The following is a 21,727-nucleotide window of genomic DNA, read 5'->3' on the forward strand; positions in this document are numbered from 1 at the left end:
ACAACGGATGGAGCTCATTTACCGTCAGCTGCACGGAGCGAGGGTGCGTTAAATGGAAAACCACGGGCTGTGTACTGATATGGAAGTTCGCGTTTCACGCCTGCAAACTACTGTTAGAATCAATTTTCAGTCTCCCGAGAAAAATGAGGAAGAAGGCCTGCCGAGCAAGGCACATTACTAGAGTCTGCCATGTGAAGAGGCACTTTGTTGTCCCGCTGATTACCGGAGGCCTTTAAAGGATCTGGTGAAGATGGGATGTGCGGTTGTTCTGAGCGACCAGTAAGAGGCATTTGCAGTTTGTTGTCGGTTCATTTTGTGCTTGTAGGAATCCATATCTGGTATCTACCCGCTCTTCTTATTGATTTGTGGTGCAGAGATGGTTGGGGGAAGAAGTAACATTACAAGTTGATATGAAATAGATTTTTTTCTTTTTCTAAATAGCCCGTCAATTTGATTTTGCTTCACCTTAATTGCTGTCGTAAAGCACCACCGGATTGTAACTTTGAAATCGGGCTATCGGACCTGGGAGAAGACGTGGGACAAAGCCCGCTTTATCTACCGGGCAAAAAAAAAAAAAAAAAAAAGACTATAGGCTAAGGCTATAGCCAAGAAGAAAAGAGGAAACAGCGGTGAACTGATGGGTGCCACCACGAGACAACAAAGGGTACATGTTTATCACCTCTTTTGATTCCATCTCCTCTGTGGTTGAATGAGAAAGTCAAACATAAAGGACTTGGTTGTTTATAGGATTTAATACCAGACACCCTGACACCCTTAATACCAGAAAAACATTTTGTGGCAAAGCTTGGACAGGTCTTGCTCATTATTTAAAACGTCAAGAGGACCCGTTTGGACCTTCGGATATCAGCAAACAGCTGGGAAAAGAGCACAGATGAAAATATGTTGATGGAACACATTGACTTTGATTTTGGTGGCTCACACCAAACAGCTCCCAGCCTCCATTGAATCCCGACAAAAAAAAAAAAAACGCGTCTGTCCATGAAAAATAATCTTTCCCTATTGGCCGGACTGCGGTGCACATGCTATAACAACAGGATATGCAAAGAGCTATGGGCTGATCTAATAGCCTATCATGTGGTGGCATGTTTTCTTAACAGAAATTCTTATTTTAACTGGATGTAAACTGTTTAGTTGAATCAACTGCTTAAAATAGCTACATAATAATAATAATAATAACAATAATAATAATAATAATAATAATAATAATTGATATGTGGTGCATATGTGATGGAGAAGGGGATATCACAGGCAAGCTGAAGCCTTTTTTGTTTCACAGAGCAGTGGAGCTTGAGTTGTAAAGCTGCTAAAGTATGTTCAAGTATCGGATCCGGATGTTTTTCAATGAACTTAAGGTGTTGTTACTGATGCGTTCTGAATCAAGCAGGAGGACTGACACAAGCACAGGCACGGACACACAGACAAGGATGAGAGGGCTTGCTATTGGAGGCTGTGGTTGGCCACAGATGAGTTGCTCTCAGCGGGATGATGAGGAAGAGTATTATGGGTCTGACCTCCGGCCACGCAGTTTGGCTTTTGAGGACAAGGAAGAGACCAAATTCCAGGGAGGAGGCCTGGATGCAGCTTCTCTACCGAGTCTCTCAGAGAGTGGGATGCGAACGCCTCAGTGCCGGATCTGCTTCCAGGGGCCAGAGAAGGTAAAGTTATGAAATCAAAGTGTTGATGTGGTTTCTGTGCTTGAAATAGAGAAAGTTTTCAGCGTGATAATAGCTCTTCTGTAGTCATTAAAAAACCAAACCACAACAAAGACACTCAAAATGATGACAAAATGACACCCATAAAATTACACAAAACATCAATGAGTTTAAAGATAAACAGAAAAACCAACAAGGTTAGGATTACTAATACAAGGAAGAAAATGAACACCAACAGAGACCACAGAGAGACACAACTGTCACAGATTTGGAATACCTTCAAGATGTTTATAACTGCTCTTTGTTCTTTTCTTAATGGGTGTTCTGGGTCTGTGTAGTCTGTTGGAGGGACCCAGTTGGGTTATAATCCACAAGTAAGAGTTCACAAGCAGCTCACTCTGCCAAATTCACTTTTGTACTGGATAAACAGAAAGGTATGCCATCATTGAAATGAAAGAAAAAAAGAAAAACCACCTCACTCAAACGACCACAAGATTATAGATTTTAAGATATTTTGTTTAACGTTATATCTCCACATTGAGGATGTGGAACAAAACATTCATGTTGCTCACCAATGGATCTGTTTTCAGTTTTTACATGAAATCCACCAATTCAATTTTTCCACTTCCGTAAATTCACTGGACTTCCAATTAAAAAGACTTTATATCAAAGATTCTCATTATTAGATTATTCTGAGGGGGGTGGGTACAGCTCGAAAAGATTGAGAACCACTAGTTTAATCTGAAGCAGGCTGGGCTACCAAGAGGGTATCAAGCCCTGTTTTCTGAGCACAGTTTAGGATTCGGATGTGTAAGGCGAGCTAGCTAGTTGCAAATGTTAAATGGATACAGCCTCAAGCAATCAGGAGTAAGTAAGCTGTAGTAAGTGACATCAGACTTCTCCCTGTGGGGCCACAAAAGGCAATCATATATTTTATGGCAAACCAATGAGACCTTTTTACAGACTTCGACTTTTCTGAAAATGTAAACTCTAGAAAGTTTCCTTTTCAAGTTCCAGTATGTAACATTTAGGAAGATCTTTGGGTAATGTTAATGTGATGTGATAGTCATAATTATAGTGATATTTGTGTGGAATTGTTAAGATAAAATGTTTTAGGCACCTTGGGATAAGCAGTTTATACCTACATATACTGTGGGTCACATTGTGCAGTCATGTTACTATGGTATCCAGAATGGATCAACCAATTACTGGCTGTTGCTTGGTTGCAATCTGCTATTTCACCACATGATGTCACAAAATCCCACACACCTTTAAGCAAATACATAGTAAATATCACATCACATTTATCAATATGAATGTGGGTCAAGTATCTGTAATCAGTTTTGCTCTGACTTTGAAGTAAAGATCCAGAGTAACTACTGAATTATACCACGGGAAGAGTTCTAAAAGTAGCAGTGGGCAGACAAAGAGCACAATTAAGGATCGGCTGAGGAGAAGCAGGGGTTTGAAATGTACTGTGCAGTAAAGTCCAGCAGTAATACATGAAAGGTTATGAAAAGTATTCCTTGACATTTAAGAAAGTTTTTACTGCTACTTACTATAATTATTCATAGGGATTTGAATGAGGAAGATATTATGTGTTTATTAATTTTGCTCAAGGACTCATGTGTAGGAACTCTTCAAACCTCAAGGGATCAAACCTTTAATCATTCCTCCAGACCACAGGAAGGTCACACAAAGTACAACTGAGATGTCTCTGTTTCCATGAAGGAGAGCAAAGGAGGTGGACGCAGTGAAAGTAAAGTAAAAGAAATATTCTAAAACATTTATGTCATACAACCTTTACCACCACGTGAGGGTCTGATCATGTCAAATCCAGTGAATGAAGGCAACCTAGAATAATCGGACTTTACTACAAGTCCCCAAAGTTTTTCATTTCCCCCTCCTGTACAGTAAATGATTAAAGATCTTGCACATCATCTAGAGACAGACAGAAAATACAGTGAAACAGATGAGGCAGTTGTCAGTCCGATGGCCTCAGGGAGCTTCATATTGGCAGCATAAACCAGCACCAGATGTTCTGTGATTTCTTTAGATGCTGAAGAGAAGTGGCATGAGGGAGGCAAATGGTTTTCAGATGAAGGTGTTGAGCAGCTGATAGTATCATGTTCCAAGACTATCACATACTGAGGAAGATTACACCCTTTGATTGGTAGTGGATGACATCTAAAGAAAAGAAAATAGTTATATATTTTCCTGTCAAGTCAGAGAGTAACTATTGCCTTCTTGCGTTTAATATCCTGCTGATAGCGAGCAGCGCTTGCTTTTATAAGCCATTATAGACTATAGGAAACAACCTAAACAACCGATTTTTGGGTGCTGATCATGCTCCAAAAATCTTTAAATGTATAAGCCAGTAGAGTTAGGTAAGTTAGTGGACTATTTGGCCCAAAGATATGTTTTTGGAGCTTTTTCTTGAATATTCATATTGCAAAAATATGTGCAAATATGGCATATGTGCCCCTTTATACTTTGCAACCCTTACTTGTTGTGGGCTTAGTATCTTCACTTTACTGATTTTGTAGGACTCACAAGCTATTTTCAGTACACGTGATTGCTTCAACTCAAATTATGGAGCAACAAAGCATCAACAGCTGTCAAAAAAATAGCTGCACAGAAAGACAAACAATGTTCAAAGCAGTAGGAAATGACAGTAAAGCTGCACCAGATAGGACCCTTTGTGAGTGTTAGTTAGGGACCTGTCAAAAAGAAGATGAAGAGTCGACGATATCTAAGGTTTCTGAAAATAGAGGCTGGTGTTACAGGATCCTGTTCGCCACTGATGGCTCATTCATCACTGTGAGGTTGCATGTGCAGGTAGTGAATAATGCATATTTTTGGAATGCAAAGAAATTCAAAGAGTTCTTTTGTTTATGAGTTACATATGTGCACCAAGCAGGATACACTTGTGTGGCAACTTTAAATTGAATCCTGTCAGATAGTTGTTTAAATCAAACATACCTGGTAAAAAAAACTCACACAACACAACCTCAGAAGAACCAGAAGAACTCACCAACTGAACCTTAACTTTGATTGTACAACTGTCATAAAACCAAATGATATTTACAGTTGTAAAGTTAAGGCATCAAACTACTGTCAAACATTGTCTCATACGTATTGATGTTGATATGACTGATCTGAATATTAAAATTTCCTGGTAAGATAGACTAATTTAAATTAATTCATTGATATTACGATGTCTACCATTATATTTGTGACACAAACAACTCCTTGTTTAAAATACCCTCAAACAATGTCCTTGTCAGATCAACTCTGAGAGCAACATTGTCATTACTGTGGACTTCCAAATTCATGACATATATTTTAATTTTTACTGTATTTTCTTTTTAAAAATCAATTCAATGGCAGCTTTAACAGACAGCCTCTGTCAATGCGTGTCTTATGCAGCTACTTTTTGTGTCCTGCAGGGGGAGCTGTTGAGCCCTTGTCGCTGTGACGGCTCTGTGCGCTGTACTCATCAGTCCTGCCTTATCCGCTGGATCAGTGAGAGGGGCTCCTGGAGCTGTGAGCTGTGCTACTTCAAGTATCAGGTCCTGGCCATCAGCACCAAAAATCCACTGCAGGTAAACTGAAAGTGGTGTTGGTTAACCTCTGAGTTTTTGTTGATAATTGTGAAAGAAATTCTTCCTGGATTTAAAAGATTGTCCTTAATTTTAGACTTAGAGCAGAAAGCCATGGACAAACCTTATTTTGCCAGATTTGAGTGGCTTTATGGGTTACGCATCATGAGGTAAATGTAATGGTATACAGTAGAGGCCAAGCAGTGTTTACATTAATACAGCTGCTGAGTCATATCAGACTTTGTCCAGTCAGCACACTGATCCGTAGTGGGAAGCACAACAGCTTCACATGACTAAGAACACAAAACAAATAAGAAAGCAATGTATAGTACAAGATTCCAGGATCAAAGCTATAAGACACTGCATGTTTTGAAATGCTGAGTAATACAACCAAACTTTATGACACTTTATATAAAAGGTGGACATAACCACTGTGACATCACCTTAAGGTTTGTGGACTTCCACTTAAAAGCTTTTAACCAAGAATATGTAAAATTACTGATTTAAATCATTAACTCATTGACAAAATGTTTATTGGATCAAAAAAACATTGCGAGATGTAAGGTAATTGTCTCTCATGGTGGATTATACCTGTTTGTGGAGGTACACGCGGATGTACACATGGACAACAAATAGACATGTATGCTGCGTTTTATTAGATCAGCTCAAAGACGTATGCAGTGTGTTCGCACAACAAATCAAATCAGAGATAGCAAACTGACATTAAGCTGCCAAGCAACGGTAGTCTGAAGCTATCCTCAGGCCCACTCTCTGATTTACATAATGACACCCCTATGGAAGTAGTACCGTCCATGCATAACACTAAAGCTCCTCTCTAAAGTACCTCATTTGAAAACCATACAACTTTCCCCCAGCTGTCCATAAAATAAAAGCAGATTAAAGACACTTCCACTCTAAATACGACAATGATTTTTTACACACTCTATATATATGAAATCGTCCAATGATTTCTGGCTGGGAAGGGTGTTAAAAGGAAATTCTTCACACATAAGGCTCCCTCAGTTACCTTCCATCTGGATGATGCCTGAATTTGGCACCAGTCAAATCTGTCATTACATAACTCTCTGGTCAATGGTAGTTTAAGTGAAAAATAAAGAATTTGACCTGCCGCAAAAACAGTTTAGAAGTTTGTATATGTAAATGAACTTTTCCTAATTTGCACAAATGTACCGTAAATTCATGTTGAGGTTAGAGTACGATGCTGGCCGGCAGACTAGTTAAACCAGTCAAAATTAGAGTTCTGCTAACCAAGACATATGTTTTCTATGGAAACTTGGTGATCTTCAGAGGTATAGGCACATTTGTCAGACTGTGATAAACCATACACACTAATATGATATGATCAAAACACTTTTCACAATCTAAAGCTATGTGGATTGTGGATTTCTGTGTCTCACTCTAACTGTATCCAGTGGCAGGCCATCTCTCTGACTGTGATTGAAAAGGTGCAGATCGCAGCCATAATCCTGGGCTCTCTATTCCTCATTGCGAGTGTCTCTTGGTTGGTGTGGTCATCTCTTAGCCCCTCAGCCAAGTGGCAGCGGCAGGACCTTCTGTTCCAGATATGCTACGGCATGTACGGCTTCATGGACATAGTTTGTATAGGTAAGACTACTTTTCACCAGTACTTCTCAAACCTTATCACCTTCTACATTTTATTTCACTCAGTTTCAGTCATTAAATGGGTTTCCATTGGCATTTTTGATTGTCATTTAGAAGATGCAGATAAGAAAAGGCAAATGGATATGACAAGAATAAAAAAATAAAAAAACTTTCACTAATGGGCAGAAAGGAATTACGTTCTGGCCTAAGGTGGGTTTTTTTTGTCAGTTTCAACACAGACTTGATACTCATTAGGGGGGATTTAAACAACTTGGATCACATATCAACTGGCAAACATTACAATTACATGACTCACCAGATGTTTCCAGTCTGAGCCGGGCCAACGATAAACTCGTGTGACTGACTAGAGTCTACCCAGATATGATGTAACATCCCAGATATTCTCAGGGATGAAAGAAACGCATCTGATTCACACCTTTTTTCACAGCTTTTCAGAAGATCACTTTAGATTTGTTCCACAAGAGAATGGAAACCTGGCTAAAATGTGCTTTTGTTTTTTTTAGACATAGAAAATAAAATGTACATAGTGAAGTTTGAGCAGCTAAACCACTTGGTTAGGTTTAGGAAGACAGCCTGACCTGCCTGAAAGTTTCAGCGTCTAAGATTTAGGGTGATTCATTGGCGATTTATGTATGTTTCTTACTGTAGAATCATGTGAAAATAAGAATCTTTGTTTTTTCATTATCTTAGAACAGGCAATTTATTTCCCAAGACGCTGCGTCCTTCTCCTATTGGTCAAAAGTGGGGAAGTGCTACTTATCATTACTTATTTGTTTGAGGTGTGCCAAACCAGACAACCTAGGCAGAGTTATGCAAATGTGACAAGTGAAATAGACAAGTATAAGCTTAAACTACAAATTATGCATTTCAGGCTGCTCAAGTCTGTCGTCTATGAAAAATAAGAACTCTCTGCAACTAAAGAACTTACTGCCCGAAAAAGAAAATACAAAAACAAGTCTTAGGGGAGAAGTCATGACAAATATGTATCCACCGTGTTGCTGAGGACAATGACAGTTCGACAGTGAAGAAACAATGTTTTTTTTATCAGTCTAACTCCACAATTCAACACAGCTTATGTCACAGTCCATTAACATGTTTGTTTTAGTGCGTTTGGTCTCTGAAATTCCTTCATCCCAAAACAAGTATATAATCCAAGTACATTCTGATTCTTGTTGAACAAACAATTGTTTGCTTTTTGTAACACTATTTACTGCTTCAACCTCTCCAAATCTTTTATCCTTAACATCCAGGCCTTATAATCCACGAAGGATCATCTGTTTACCGGATCTTTAAGCGCTGGCGGGCAGTGAACCAGAAGTGGAAAGTGCTGAATTATGAAAAAACCAAGGATTTAGGTGACCACATCAGTTCCAGCTGTAAAGCTGCTGGTCGAGTAGAGAGGAACTCTTCCATCACCGCCTCAGACAGCAGCCAGAGGATGAGTCGCCATGTCAGAACTATTCTCAACCATCACTGTGGCTACACTATTTTGCACATCCTCAGCCAGCTAAGACCCACCAACCTGCACGGTACCAACCAGGAGGTGGTCATGAGAGTGACAACTGTATGAGGCTGAGCTATACAGACACAACTGCTGCAGTCTTTGAAGAGGATGTAAAAGTGATGAGTGGTGTTTAGTACAAAAATGTTCTCATGTGCCATACAAACACTACCTGGACCTAGAATCTCCTATTTTGTTCTCAGATTCTCCCTAAGTTATGAAGACCGAGTATCACTGAGATTTGTGAAAGGGAGATTGTTGGATTAAAAGAAAATACACTTTTGGGGAAATAAGCTTTGATTCTTACAGCATATAACCATTTTTACCACCATGAAACTGTTTCAAAATGTAACTGAGCAGGTTTTTATTCTGCTTTGTTAAAAAAAAAAAAAAGAATTATAATAGTATTGGCATTAACAAGAGTTTGATTGTGAAAATAATCATGCTCCTACTCCTACATGCACCATAACTTGATCCCTATGTGTTAAAAAGGTCCCCATAAGTTAGTCTCTTGTGGTTTTGTTACCCATAAAAATTTTTTAAAAACAAACTCACACACAAACACACACACACACTGAACACAAATATTCCTGAGGCTTTTGCCATGATCTGGTTATTTGAGCTTTATTCAACTCTCAATTTATTGACGAGACACTTAAAAGCCCAATGAAAATTTGGAATATTACAAAATTGCTTGGAATGTGTTAGGATAATATTTATGATAAAGTTTACGTTGTTTGAAGGACAAAACTGTGTGTGTTGTTGTTTTATTAGTACTTACTAATAAGTATTAGTCACATATGTGCTGCACAAACAGTCGGCCATCTAAAAAATCCACAAACCAAAAGTGACAATAACAACATATAAATTGAATTAACAGCAGTCTTCCGTATATCTTTAGGCAGAAACATTTCACTTAGACAGCATATACATAAGGGCGATTATGACACCCGGATCTTGACAAAGTAGATTGAGAAGAGTATTATAGCTACCACAGTTACATTTCATATATCACGTAGTGAAAACTGTTTTTGGCATTTAAACCTTTGGAAAGTTTCCACCTGTACATTTTTAGAACAAATCAAAGTGTACTTTCCTGTTTTTGCCTTTGTAGTATGCATAATCCTGTTTGGCAACATCGTTGCTTCCATTGTAAGTTCATTAGAAATTTAATGATTATAACAAAATGGAGAATATCATTATAATCTGGAATAATTTGATGACTTTGTCTAACGCATGTGCAAAATATGCAAAATAAATATAATACAGCTTAGACATTTCTGTAATGTAGCAGAGAATAAAACTGTGGATCACCACTGTAAATGTTTATACATAAACAGGAACATAATCGTTTTGATTTGATATTTTAGTCGTCATCCTCGTATTTTGTTTGTATTCTATCCTAATTCCTCATTGGCACTGACTTCAGCGAACCTGGCAACCCAGAGAGCGCGCTTGATAATGACGTCATTTCTGCGCGCCTCACAGCGTGAGCAAGATAAAGTGGAAACAAATGTCAATAGGCGTATATTTGTCATTATTATACAGTTAGAGGACACAGAAAATGTCGTCGGGAGTAACGTCCCCATTTCAGTCCGACATGAGCTCGTCAATGCCGCAGAAGCGTTACTACAGACAACGAGCCCATTCAAACCCGATGGCGCACCACACATTTGAATAGTGAGTGATGTCCATGTGACAAGACTTTTACACACCACACCTCTCAGTATTAACTTTGTGTCGATATATGTCGGGGTTACAGTCAGCCATCCAATATATGCATTTACAAAGTCGACAAGAAAAAACCCCAGCAACAACTCGTTTTTCTATTTTCTACGTCATGCAGCCAGAGTAGTAAAAGCGTACATGTGATTTTTCAGGGGACGTGATTAACCACATGAAATATTACGTTAGGAAACTCACAAAGTTTGCTTTGGTATTATTCGTTTATTACCGGTTTTCAATACTAGAGATTGACCAGCAGCAATTTATATACAAACAATGATGATAGTGCAGATGTAAAATGATGTATCGAAACAAACGTTCAATATGAGGATTCAAGTTATTAAAGATTGATTTATAGATATTACACACAGAGTTATTGCTACACGGAGATGTACATAGATCCGTTATTTTTTCATTCTAACATCTTATCTGTCTCTCTGCTTTTAAAAAGTTGTTTATTTTAGGCATCTTTTCCAAACTCCAAAAATCTTTTCCCTGCCTGGTAGTTTGAATCAGTTCTGCCTTCCCACCATCTTTTACAGTGAAAACGTGTCAGTTCAACGTGAAGCGTTGAAGTTAATTGCTGGATTTTGGACTAACTCCCCCAAACGTATTAGACCTTCAAATGTTGTCAGATGTATTGGAGAGAGCGTACCCTTTGACTTCTGAGATTTCCAACAGTCCGTTGAGCTTTTAAGGCCTAATTGATCTAACTTACACTGTGTCCAATCAAAGTCACTGAGGGTTTCATAATGAATGAGCCTAATGTTTAAATTTCTTAACTGCAAGGATTGGATCTTTTCCCTAAAAAGTTCAGAATACTGTCAGCAGTCTGTCCAAATGACCCGATTCAAATGTTTGAGCGCTTGTTGTTGCTCAATGTGTGCTGTTTGCAGTAATGACTCTTTCTTCAGTAGGAGATTGTTTCTTTAAGGATTTCACTGCAATTTACTGTTTCTTTCTCCTCAGCCCGGTGTGTCCTGAGGAAATGGACTGGTCCAAACTTTATCCGGAGTCCATAACTGACAATGCATCTGAAAAAGAGACTCCCCGAGTCGAGTTTGCAGACATAGGATGTGGATACGGAGGCCTTTTAGGTAATTGAGACATCTGTATCTGGAGACTGTAGTATTCTCTGTGCTCTGTATCAACATGATGTTTGTGTCTCTCAACATCTTCACTTACTCTCCAATCCAGTGGAGTTATCTCCACTCTTCCCAGATAAACTCATCCTCGGTTTGGAGATCAGGGTGAAAGTCTCAGATTATGTTCAAGACCGTATCCAGTCACTGCGTTCCTCTAATCCGGGAAGCTACCAGAACATCGCCTGCCTTCGCAGCAATGCAATGAAGTACCTCCCCAACTTCTTTTTCAAAGGACAGGTGGGTTTGAATCTGTGTGCTTGTGGCTGTGTGATGTATTTCTTGATCGTGGTTGAATCCCGAGGCAAAAAATGTTACATTTAAATACACTGATAAAGCTTTAGGAATGAAATGTGATGACTTGCTACATTTCATCATTCAGCCAGATGAGGAAAGAGACCTGTTTTGATGCACTTCAAACAACTGATGGAGAATTTCTTGTCCTTTAGGTGACATTCCCCTTTTCATCTATTATTAAAATATTCAAATCTTGGGCGCGGAGTGTCTACCTTAGTTTTGTCTGATACAAATTAGTTTTAAAAGTGCAAGAAAGCCTGCAGAGAGGGTGCAACCGTGCAATCACTATGCCACCCAAACATAATGAGATGCCCAACATCAGCCCGGCAGCCTCTTTGTGGCCAACGTCTCTAGTTACACTGCCACCTGTGGTGAGAACTGGATAAATCCTTCAGATCGGAACTAATAGGAAAAAAAACAATCAGTGACTCCTACATTACAACAAAAAATAGGTTAAGATGTAGTGATTCTTCCACTTAGCATGTGGAATACCATCTCCCTGTTGCTGAAGCAACCTTTTTCTGGATAAGCCAAGATAAGAAGTAGGCCATGGTGACATATAAAGGTGAGACTGCAGCAGAGGGAGTAACATTTTTAAGCATGTAGGAGGAACTTAGGCACTACCACCACAAGGGGGCAGTAAAGCACAGAGCTTTTTGCCAACCGCCATGAAAACAACAACAGAAGATTCCTCCATCCATGTCAGGCTTTGGTACAACTTCTCTGGCGTTGTGAACTTGAGACGCTAATGGTGCTCCAAAAAGAGGAACCGATGCTAAGCTAAAGACCGCAGCCACAAACGTATCGTTCAGTACAAATTCCTCCAGGCAAAGCTAGCATGTAATTTGAAAGTGAAACACTCGGGGCTCTTTTTTTTTTTTTTTTTTTACTGATGTCTGAAATACTTTGTGACAAGTATGCCACATTAAGCACAATATTGCTAACAGCACAGCAGCTCTGAAAAACGTGATAGCAAAATAAACGCGAGTGTACGCTTATGTGTCGTGGTGATGGTGGGATTGTCGTGCAAAAGTTAAAAAAGTATCACCTGTGATTTTGAATTGTAGTTTCACTTGAAGAGCTCATTCCTTATTAAGACTTTACATTATATTACATTATATTGCTTTCCTGCTGACGGGTGCCCCTAAATTAATGCACACTGGAGCTGGAATTCTTTTTGTTTTTTCTAAAAACAATACCTCCAACTTTTTGAAGCTCAAGGAGGAGTCCTGCCACCCTAAGATTTAGTAGTGCAGCAGTATTTTATAACACCTGCCACGTGGGTGTCTGGTTTTACTGTCCAAAAGCTAATCCTCAGCAGTCAGTCAGGTCCGATTTGGGCAACGTCAGCGGTTGCAATGACAAACTTTACAAGCTAACTTTTATAACTAACCTCTGAGATAGTCTTATTGTTGAGTATAGTACATGTCTACGCATCTGTCAGAAGAATACAGGGTTTCACTTTAAAACTGTGGAAACAGAAAAGCATGTAAACTTGGTTCAGAAGTTGATTCGTGAGTTGTCATCAGAAACTAGACGACCCCAGATGTCTCTATACGCAGTCAATGAATTTGACAGAGGTTATTGGATCGCTTCATCCAAACTGTCGGTGACCTCGTTCCTTTCTCTAATTCCCTCACTTTGTTGTGAACGAATTTTGAGCTCCTTTTCTGCACCAAAAGAGATGCCGTGAAAACTTTAGAACCGCTGAAGGGTTCGTTTTGAATAAACCGAGGAGTATATATATATATATATATATATATATATATATATATATATATATATATATAGTATCTTATATATATAAATGAATGCGCATATAAATTTGAGTGCAAATAATAAAAATAAAAAAAGGGCAATGACTCATTCAATGTGGCCTGTCTGCCCACTTACATCAAATCTGCAAAAGGTCGAAAAGACGAGAAAAACTGTTGTTACTTTCCACATGTTAAACATATGGACTGAATTCATTTATACAGATAGCTCAATAAATCCAAGGATTTCATAACAATGCATTCATTGACACACACACACACACACACACATCACATGAGCTGAGCATTGAGCAGTGCAAGACACAATTTATTGGTTCCAATTAACCGCGGTAATCTATGACTTGTTGAAACTTGCATGAGATTACACAGCGTTACAGGGTTAATTAAGGTGCCCTTAATAAAGAAAAAAATAAAAATAGATCAATTCACCTGAAATGCCCTGAAAGGGTGTAAACAAGGAAAGGAACAGCTGTAAAAGTGACATATTTATGGAATACAAATCAGTAGGTGTTTCATATAAAAACGCATGCTTTAATTCCGTCTTTATTCTTAGATTTTACTATGCTGTTTAAGATCATTCTAAACGCTGTGACTATTATTTTGTACATGTGAGGTGAAGGCTTTGTGCCAAACTGAGATTAGGAGCGCTCAAGAAGAACTCTGCATTTATTGGAAGGGGAAGTTGAGCTTGATTTTTACCTTAAGAAGCTATCAATCATTCATTAACTCTTGTTAGTTTAACATTGAGGTAACATCTGCTGCAGCTTGCTGTGGCCTACACAGCTCATAGTTTGTACGAAAGTAGAGAAAGAAATAAGGAAAGACCACCCAGACGAGTGCTCAAAGTGTCGCCCCAGTCCATCTCGCATGCATGACGCATCGCACGTGTTGAACCGGTAGATTCTAAAGACCTCAAACACTTTTTTTTTTTCTTCTTCCCGGTTTGTTTTGTAACCCAAAAATAATTTAAAGTGTTGAGCTTTTTCCATCTTCCATCAGCAGTGAAACGAGCCCCTGAGGCTGAAGCCGTCCCCGGTGATTACCCCCTCCCCCCCACTCTCTCTGTCTATACCAGACGTTATTTATTTTAACTAATAAAAAGTGACTGCAGTGATTTTTTTTTTTTTTTTTTTTTTTTTTAAATATCTCAGCCAGACTAATATCAATGGAGCCTGCATTTGTACTCTTGTCAAAGACGGAGACGTGGGGGAACTTTATGGGGGAAAAAAAAAATGAAGGAGGGAAATTCCAGTTTTGCAATCCACAGTGTTTAACAACCGACCGCGGAATATTACGGAGGCCACATTTACAGTGCAGTCAGAAACTATTCAGACCTTTTATCGCACCTGATTGTGTTGTAAATGTAATGTTAATGCACCAAACTTCAGGCTCCTCAACCCTTCAATATGTTGTAACACATAATTGGCTGAGCTTAGAATGTGTTTCTGATGTGTTTTCTGTTTAAATTTCACCCTTTGTCTGATTAAAACTTATCATTTCTTCTATTTAGAAATTTCTATTCTGTTTAGTTAGTTGACTGACTGTTTCCTTTTTTGCTGTCTTTTAGCTCAGTAAGATGTTCTTCCTCTTCCCCGACCCTCACTTTAAGAAGACTAAGCATAAATGGAGGATCATTAGTCCCACTTTATTAGCAGAATATGCCTACACACTGAGAATCGGGGTATGTATGAGTGATAGTTTTCCATATTTATTATGTTTTGAACTCCTGTTAAAATGGAGCCTATGAATCCTTTTTTCATATCTGTTTAACCAGAAACCGTTTTTGTTTTTTGTTTTTTTGCCTTGTTGATCGAACGATGGACTGAAATGTCTCGTCTGTAAAAGTTTTCAGACCTTCACTGTTAGTGTTTGGTTAAAGCACCTTCAGGTGCATTCAGAGTGGCCGAGGAGCTCAAATAAAGATCAACCTACCTTCAAGTTTTTTTTTCTTTTTCTCTTTCAATAACGCCGAAGCGTCACTGTCTGCCCATTTCTCTGTATTTTGTGTTGGCTTTTTACAGGCTAACATTATAGACTATTGTGTGTGAGGGCAATGCCACATTCTGCGTCGCATTCAGACTTTCAGCCAATCAGTGTACAGCACTTAGTTCCCAGTTCCTGTTAAATGAGTTCGATGACCTGAGCTGGCCGTAGCTCCTGTGGCGCAGACACAAAAAAGGGGAGAAACTGGCTACAACAGCTATAAGAATGATGAGATTCTCCCTGCAGAAAGCAGCTTTTGACACCAAAGGCAACTCCAGGTCTTCCTGAGAATAATCTTACAAGCTTGAGACACCTTTTTCTTTCAAAGTTTCTTTCTTCCTGCTTGGCAGAAATGCTCAAGATCAAGCAGATCTCTGCAGAGATAGTTCACTGGCTTCAGGTTGAGACTCTAATCGAGTCATTCCAAGACTTTAACAGAGGTTTCTTGAAGGCTCTGTGCTGTGTTTTCATGGTGGTTATTTTATTAAAATGTAAGTCTTCGCTCCTTTCTGAGACCCTGAGCCCTGTGGAAAAGGTTTTTACCGAGGGTGGTGCTACAGTTTGCGGCATCCACCTTTCATCTATGCCGACTTGTCTTCCCGCTCCATTCACAGAGAAACATGCCCACAGAATGATGCTGCCATCACTATGTTGGACCATAGGGATGATATGAACTGGGTGATATTCAGTGCACGGCTCCCTCCACGCCTGCCTTGAGGAAACCGAGGTTTGGCTGAATAGTTCAGTCTCGGTACATTCTGGTGACTTTTGGCCTCTGGCCCGCCTGAGTGGTGAAGTCCTGCACTGATGGTTCCTCTTTGTTAGAATGTAGACAGGCGTTTGTTTTCCTTCTTTCCACAATTCAGTTAGGATCAGCTGGAGAAAACAAAAGCCATAGAGGAAACTCACGGACCACTGGAAGAAGTAGGGTAGCTTTATAGGACTGTGTCGGTCTAGAATCAGAATGAACTCCAGGTTTTCATTTAAAATTCTGTGTAAAACTAGTCAGTATTGTTAAGAATGATGAACACTTAATAGTTTTCACTTTTTCTGGTTCTGGTTTTCTGGCACTTTTTGGTTCTTTGTATTTTATACCTCACGTTTTTGTTTAAATTCTAGAAACAGAAATTTTGTGAATAAATGTACCTATTTTGGACTGTTGCTAATGCACGTGTGGCCCTAATGAATGCTCACATCCATCATGCAATGTTAAGAGTTTACATCCAGAATAAACCACAGAGTCCTAAGCTTACTGCCTCTCACTCAGTGCAGCAGTGTGGCTCATACATATGTTTTTTGAACAGAATTAACAAATAACATGCGACTAGCTTTCAATGCACCCAGTACTTGTTAGCGGGTGCTCACATTAAGATCAAGATTGTAATTGACAGAGCTCTTTTTACCCAATCACAGTTAAGTCAAAGCATATTTCGTCAGTTCACAGCCCTAAAGTTCTTGAACTGAAGAAATTCCAACCTCTCTCCCATTTTATTAGTCAATTCCAATGTGCAGGAATCCATGAATTCATTGAAATCAAATTGAGCAACCAGTTTGACCTGCGGCTGGTTGACGTGTTTACTCACCCAGCCCCTGCGTGTCTGAGCTGTCAGTTCAGAGCTGGGACACTTGAACAAAAGCGTAAACGATGATGGAGGTTTGGAGGGAACAATGAAAGCCCTGTGTCTAAATGAGACGCGCTCTATGTGGGGCTTCAGCACTGGCGCTCGGCCACCGCTTTGCTGGTGGGTCGGGAGGCTGTCGGGAATCTGTTAATTTATAGGGACAGTTTATGCCATATTGTTGAGGAGTAACTACCATTTAAATCTAAAAATATGGTCAGACTGCACCCGAAACAGCAAGTAGGAATGATTAAACAGCAGTGATTAATTTGAATTATATGGTGGAGACACAATCTTTCATCATCATCATCCCAGCCTGCCTGGGGGAGCAAAAGGGAAAGGGGGGGGAGCCATACGTGCTGAAACGCACAAGTGTGGAAATCTGTGCCATGTTGCATTTTCTAAGAAATCCCTTTTCTAGTCATTTTATCTCAGTCGGTCAAAGTTAACTATATCGACACAGGTGATTCACCTCTGTGTTGTCTTTAGGTTATTTTTAGTCAATTTACATGAATTTCACCCGAGAGATGACGAAACCGTTAACTCTCACACTGCAAAAAGTAATCCTTTAGATGAGAAAAACTAGTGCTTTTAGGGTTTTTTTTTTTCTTCCTTTCAGTTACGGAAAAATTTCACTTTGGGAATGATAAATGGATCTATGTTAGATAACATCCAAGGTTTGCTAAGTTTTCGTGTTAATAACCTCCATGTGTTTGTCTGATCATGTCAGGGTTTGGTGTACACCATAACAGATGTGGAGGAAGTCCACCTCTGGATGGTGAAGCACTTCACCGAGCATCCACTGTTTACACGTGTCGCAGATGAAGAACTGGTATGTGGAGCTTTTCATCATTGTGTTTACACATCGCTTTTTCCATGAAAAGATCATTGATAGCCCTCCCAGGTCTCCGTACTTAGGATAAAGCCCATTAGTTTACCTCATGTCTCCTTTTGCCCTGAGGGCTGAAACTTAAATTGATGTCTGATTTGGAATCTGTGGAATCCTGTTTCTGTCCAGCTTGCACAGATAAATATTTGGATGAATAGAAACGTCAGTGCGATAAATAGACCTATGAAATGAATTATGAAACAACAAAATCATATGAATATGTAGATATTTATAGTTAAGAAACAGATTTTTAAAGGGATAACTTTCTTATGTGATGGGACATTTATTAAGGAATGATACATAAAAGAAAATCTTTTATTGTCATAGATTTTGCCGCACAATAAAATTAAGAATGCTATATTTGTGTATTTCAAATTCAAATGGGGATCCATATAAAAGATGAATGTTTTATGAATATGGTTGAAGGAGACACAGGCTTTCTTCACACCACCAGCCACATTATTCAGATCTGATTTAATTCTTGTTTAGTACACATCAAATTTGATGGGTCCCTATCAGAGCTACAGGTGCCTTGCATCTTACTTTGATGTGGATGTGAATGCGATGCTATCTGAAACAGCATGCTGGGGCGCTGGATACTTTTTGGTGTGCATCATTTGTTTCAGCAACAGCTGACAACGTCATATTCGTGAGAGCGCTCTGGAGGTTAGATTTACCCTCAGGAATTAAATATATCAAATCAAATTCATGGTGTTTAGCTCAAGACGATGGCTGACGTTTGTTCCAGGTTTATAGGGACAGACTGAGAAGGACCAGGAAAGTTAGAAAGCGAGCTTTTTCTGTTTTAGCGGCTATTGTTAGCGGTGCTGTGGTTGTGCTAAAGGTTAAATGGTCAAAAAGCTGCACGAGTTTCGGCATTATGAGTTTCTATTACATAAATGTATCCAATCTTGGACCTCTTACTTAAGAGACACAAATCTGATTTTAAAATCTGAATTGATAATTGGATTTTTGTGTTTGCGCAGCCTTGAAAAAGTCAGATATGATATGATGAGTCACTTCAACCTGGCAATGTAAGCACATGTATACTCACATTGCAGCTTCTGGCACCCTTAACTTCATCTCCCTGACTGATCGACTGCCTTTTTTGATAAAATACCCATTTACAGAGTATATGGGGAAATGTAGGGTTCAGTATTTTGTCGCTGAGCAATTTTGACTGCTGCTGTTTTTAATGGGAGCGTTGTAATAAAAATGAATCATCAAACATCCAAAAGAAACTTACAATTTTAAAATGGAAAAGAGCATTTATTGTGCTTTATCAATACTGTATTTTCATATTTATTTGATTCATTTGCTCCAGGTCGATTTCTGTGCTTCTTTTGAAGTTTTATTATTTCATTAGTGTATTTATTTCTTCAGAGTTGAGTTGGTTGGTGTTCCATATGACACAACCTGCGGGATTATTATTCAATTCTTTATGTTATTCTGTGTGTTTCATCTTTTGAAGAACATTATTGACAGCGAGCCTTTGCTTTCAGTAACTGGTCTGACCCCCTTGTGCAGCAACAGATGCAACTAATTGATTATCAGCTCTGCACCTCAGCTTAGAGGAATTTTAGCCCGTCCCTGTCTACAGAACAGTTTAAACTCTGGCTTGTTTTTTTGGTGTCCTTACATGAACTCCTCACTTCAGGTCCAGCCACAATATTTCTGTTGAGTTTAGGTCAGGACTTTGACTTGGGCTTTCCAAAACATTTATTTTATTCTTATTTAACCATTCTTCAGTATATGTTTTCTCTTGAGTGACCCACTCTGGTGCTATTCCTTTTTGGACATATTTCTCTGTATTTTCCTTTAATGTTCACTGTTGTAATTCAGAATTCATCGGTCGCTGGTGTTTAGGTGTCGATCCAGCGAAATAGGCCCAGACCATGATGCTATCACCACCATGTCTCACAGATGGGATAATTTTATGGTAGAAGGCAGTGTTTCTCTAAAACTGACTCTTCTTAGTTAAATCTAAAAGTTCTGTTTTGGTTTCATTTGTCACAGCCTTTCGGGATCTTTAGCAAACTGCAGATGAGCAGAAATTCTGATTTAGGCTTTGTCCTTGAAGCTCTTCCGTGGGAAATGGTGTTATTTTATTCTGCCGATCATAGACTATTGCACACATTGCTCTTGGAGTGGCCTCTGCTGATTGGGGAGGGTAACGGTGGTCTTGAATGTCCAGGCTGATGAGCATCAGTAACTCTTTCACGTCTCTCACAAATTTCCGTCATTTGCAGCATCGTACCCACTTTCACAAAGACAGTATATGTTGTGAATCTCAGACTTTCTTTGAATTATAGGGCACCCACTCACACTTGATCCCACTTGAATATATATATAATAAGACAAATTTTCCTTTCCAATTGACTGCTTTCCAAGAGGTTTATATACCTCAGCTATTCTTTGATATGTAATATTCGATCTTCTGTATATAAAAAAAAAAAGATAACAAAGTTTGCCTTTTTGTCTTATTTGTTTAGTCTCTTTATCAACTTTTGGGGCCTGGTTTAAGGTCATATTTGTGCAGGGGAGGAAAAAAAAAGGTTCACAGACTGTCAAACACCACTGTACATGATCTTTTCACACAGGAACTCTATGGGACATTAAACAGAGAGGGCAAAATCCACAGAGCGGCTGTGTTGACACAGACAGCAATGTTTTGATCATTGGCCTTTCTTTGAATAAAACAGCATTCTGATTATGATGTGTACATGAGTCATATAGAGGATATTTCATTTGCGTTCTCATTCATGTGTGACAGAGCATCTTCTGTTTTGTGACTCATGCTCACATTATGTCCCCTTGTACACCGGTACAATGTTTGCACCTGTTTTAAGCCTTGGATCACAGAGCTTTACTCTGGTTTCTCCCTCCCCACATAATCTGGTCTCTTTTTGTGTCTGTGCTGACTCTGCTGGAACCTAGAGCCTGCATGTAAGCAGCAATGCGTGTCTACTTTGGTAGGAAGTAATAGTAACATTAGGGCGTATACGATGATGCGACTAAGATCAACGTCCTCTACGCCGCTTAATTCAATTATTGCTAACTCTAAAAGTCTAAAAGTCCTTATTCAGGTTAAAGTGATCAGAAAATGCTGTTTACATGGCAGTGTCTATTCAGTTAATATGCAGCTCTAAGTTAATCTCTGGCTAATGTGACTCTACCAATAAATATTGTCGTATTTTCACAAATATTTCTTCTTCTTTGAAGCATTCCTAAAATTCGATTCACTGTTAATATGTGAGCGAGACAATGCTGGATGAATTAACGTCTGATTTTACGGTTCATTTCCATTCCTCAGTGTAATTGAGACTTTAATTGTATTTTGGCAGGTGGATGACATCATCACAAGTCGTTTGGGTACGTGTACGGAGGAAGGGAAGAAAGTGCAAAGAAACGGAGGGAAGAATTTCCTCGCAGTTTTCCGGAGGATCGAAGATCCACAATGAGACCAAACACTGTGGACGTGGTGAAAATAACGGCTTTAGTCATCTGTTCATGGAGGAAAATGCTGCTTAGTGAAGCTGGACTTTGTTTTGTTATTCACCCAGCAGATGAACATTGAATCTTTTTTTTTCTTCTTCTTCTCCTCTTTTTTTTTAGCTTTTTCTTGTGATTTGTATATTTCATTCCTCAGCTTTCAAGATTAGTAAGTAATTCATGAAAGAATTTCTTTTCATGCCACACTTGTGAGGTGTTTTTAGAGGCTCTGTTTGACTTCAACTGTCATGGTTAAGTTCCGCTGAGGAGGCCCCACAGCTGTTATGAAACAAGATCTCAGTCCTTTTGTTATGAACTATAAACAGTTTAAAATTACTAAAATGTCCATGTGATGATGTACAGTAACGCTGTTGTGGCCTTCGTG

General features: G+C 39.1%; 2 protein-coding genes across 2 annotated transcripts; both read left to right on the forward strand.

Moving 5' to 3' along the window:
• On the forward strand, nucleotides 1-9,141 carry LOC140304182 (E3 ubiquitin-protein ligase MARCHF9-like). Its single transcript, XM_072383168.1, has 4 exons — nucleotides 1-1,676; nucleotides 5,123-5,278; nucleotides 6,709-6,901; nucleotides 8,170-9,141. Exons 1-4 carry the CDS (start codon nucleotides 1,332-1,334, stop codon nucleotides 8,487-8,489), a joined length of 1,014 nt encoding a protein of 337 aa, XP_072239269.1. The 5' UTR covers nucleotides 1-1,331; the 3' UTR covers nucleotides 8,490-9,141.
• A 745-nt stretch (nucleotides 9,142-9,886) lies between these two features.
• Nucleotides 9,887-21,546, forward strand: mettl1 (methyltransferase 1, tRNA methylguanosine). Its single transcript, XM_072382362.1, has 6 exons — nucleotides 9,887-10,100; nucleotides 11,115-11,242; nucleotides 11,343-11,527; nucleotides 14,927-15,040; nucleotides 17,692-17,793; nucleotides 21,195-21,546. The coding sequence occupies exons 1-6, from the start codon at nucleotides 9,985-9,987 to the stop codon at nucleotides 21,309-21,311; spliced, it is 762 nt and encodes a 253-aa protein (XP_072238463.1). The 5' UTR covers nucleotides 9,887-9,984; the 3' UTR covers nucleotides 21,312-21,546.
• The last annotated feature ends 181 nt before the right edge of the window (nucleotides 21,547-21,727 follow it).

Source organism: Leuresthes tenuis, unplaced genomic scaffold (assembly GCF_036924035.1).
Source record: "Leuresthes tenuis unplaced genomic scaffold, fLeuTen1.0.hap1 SCAF_3, whole genome shotgun sequence".
NCBI lineage: Eukaryota > Metazoa > Chordata > Actinopteri > Atheriniformes > Atherinopsidae > Leuresthes > Leuresthes tenuis.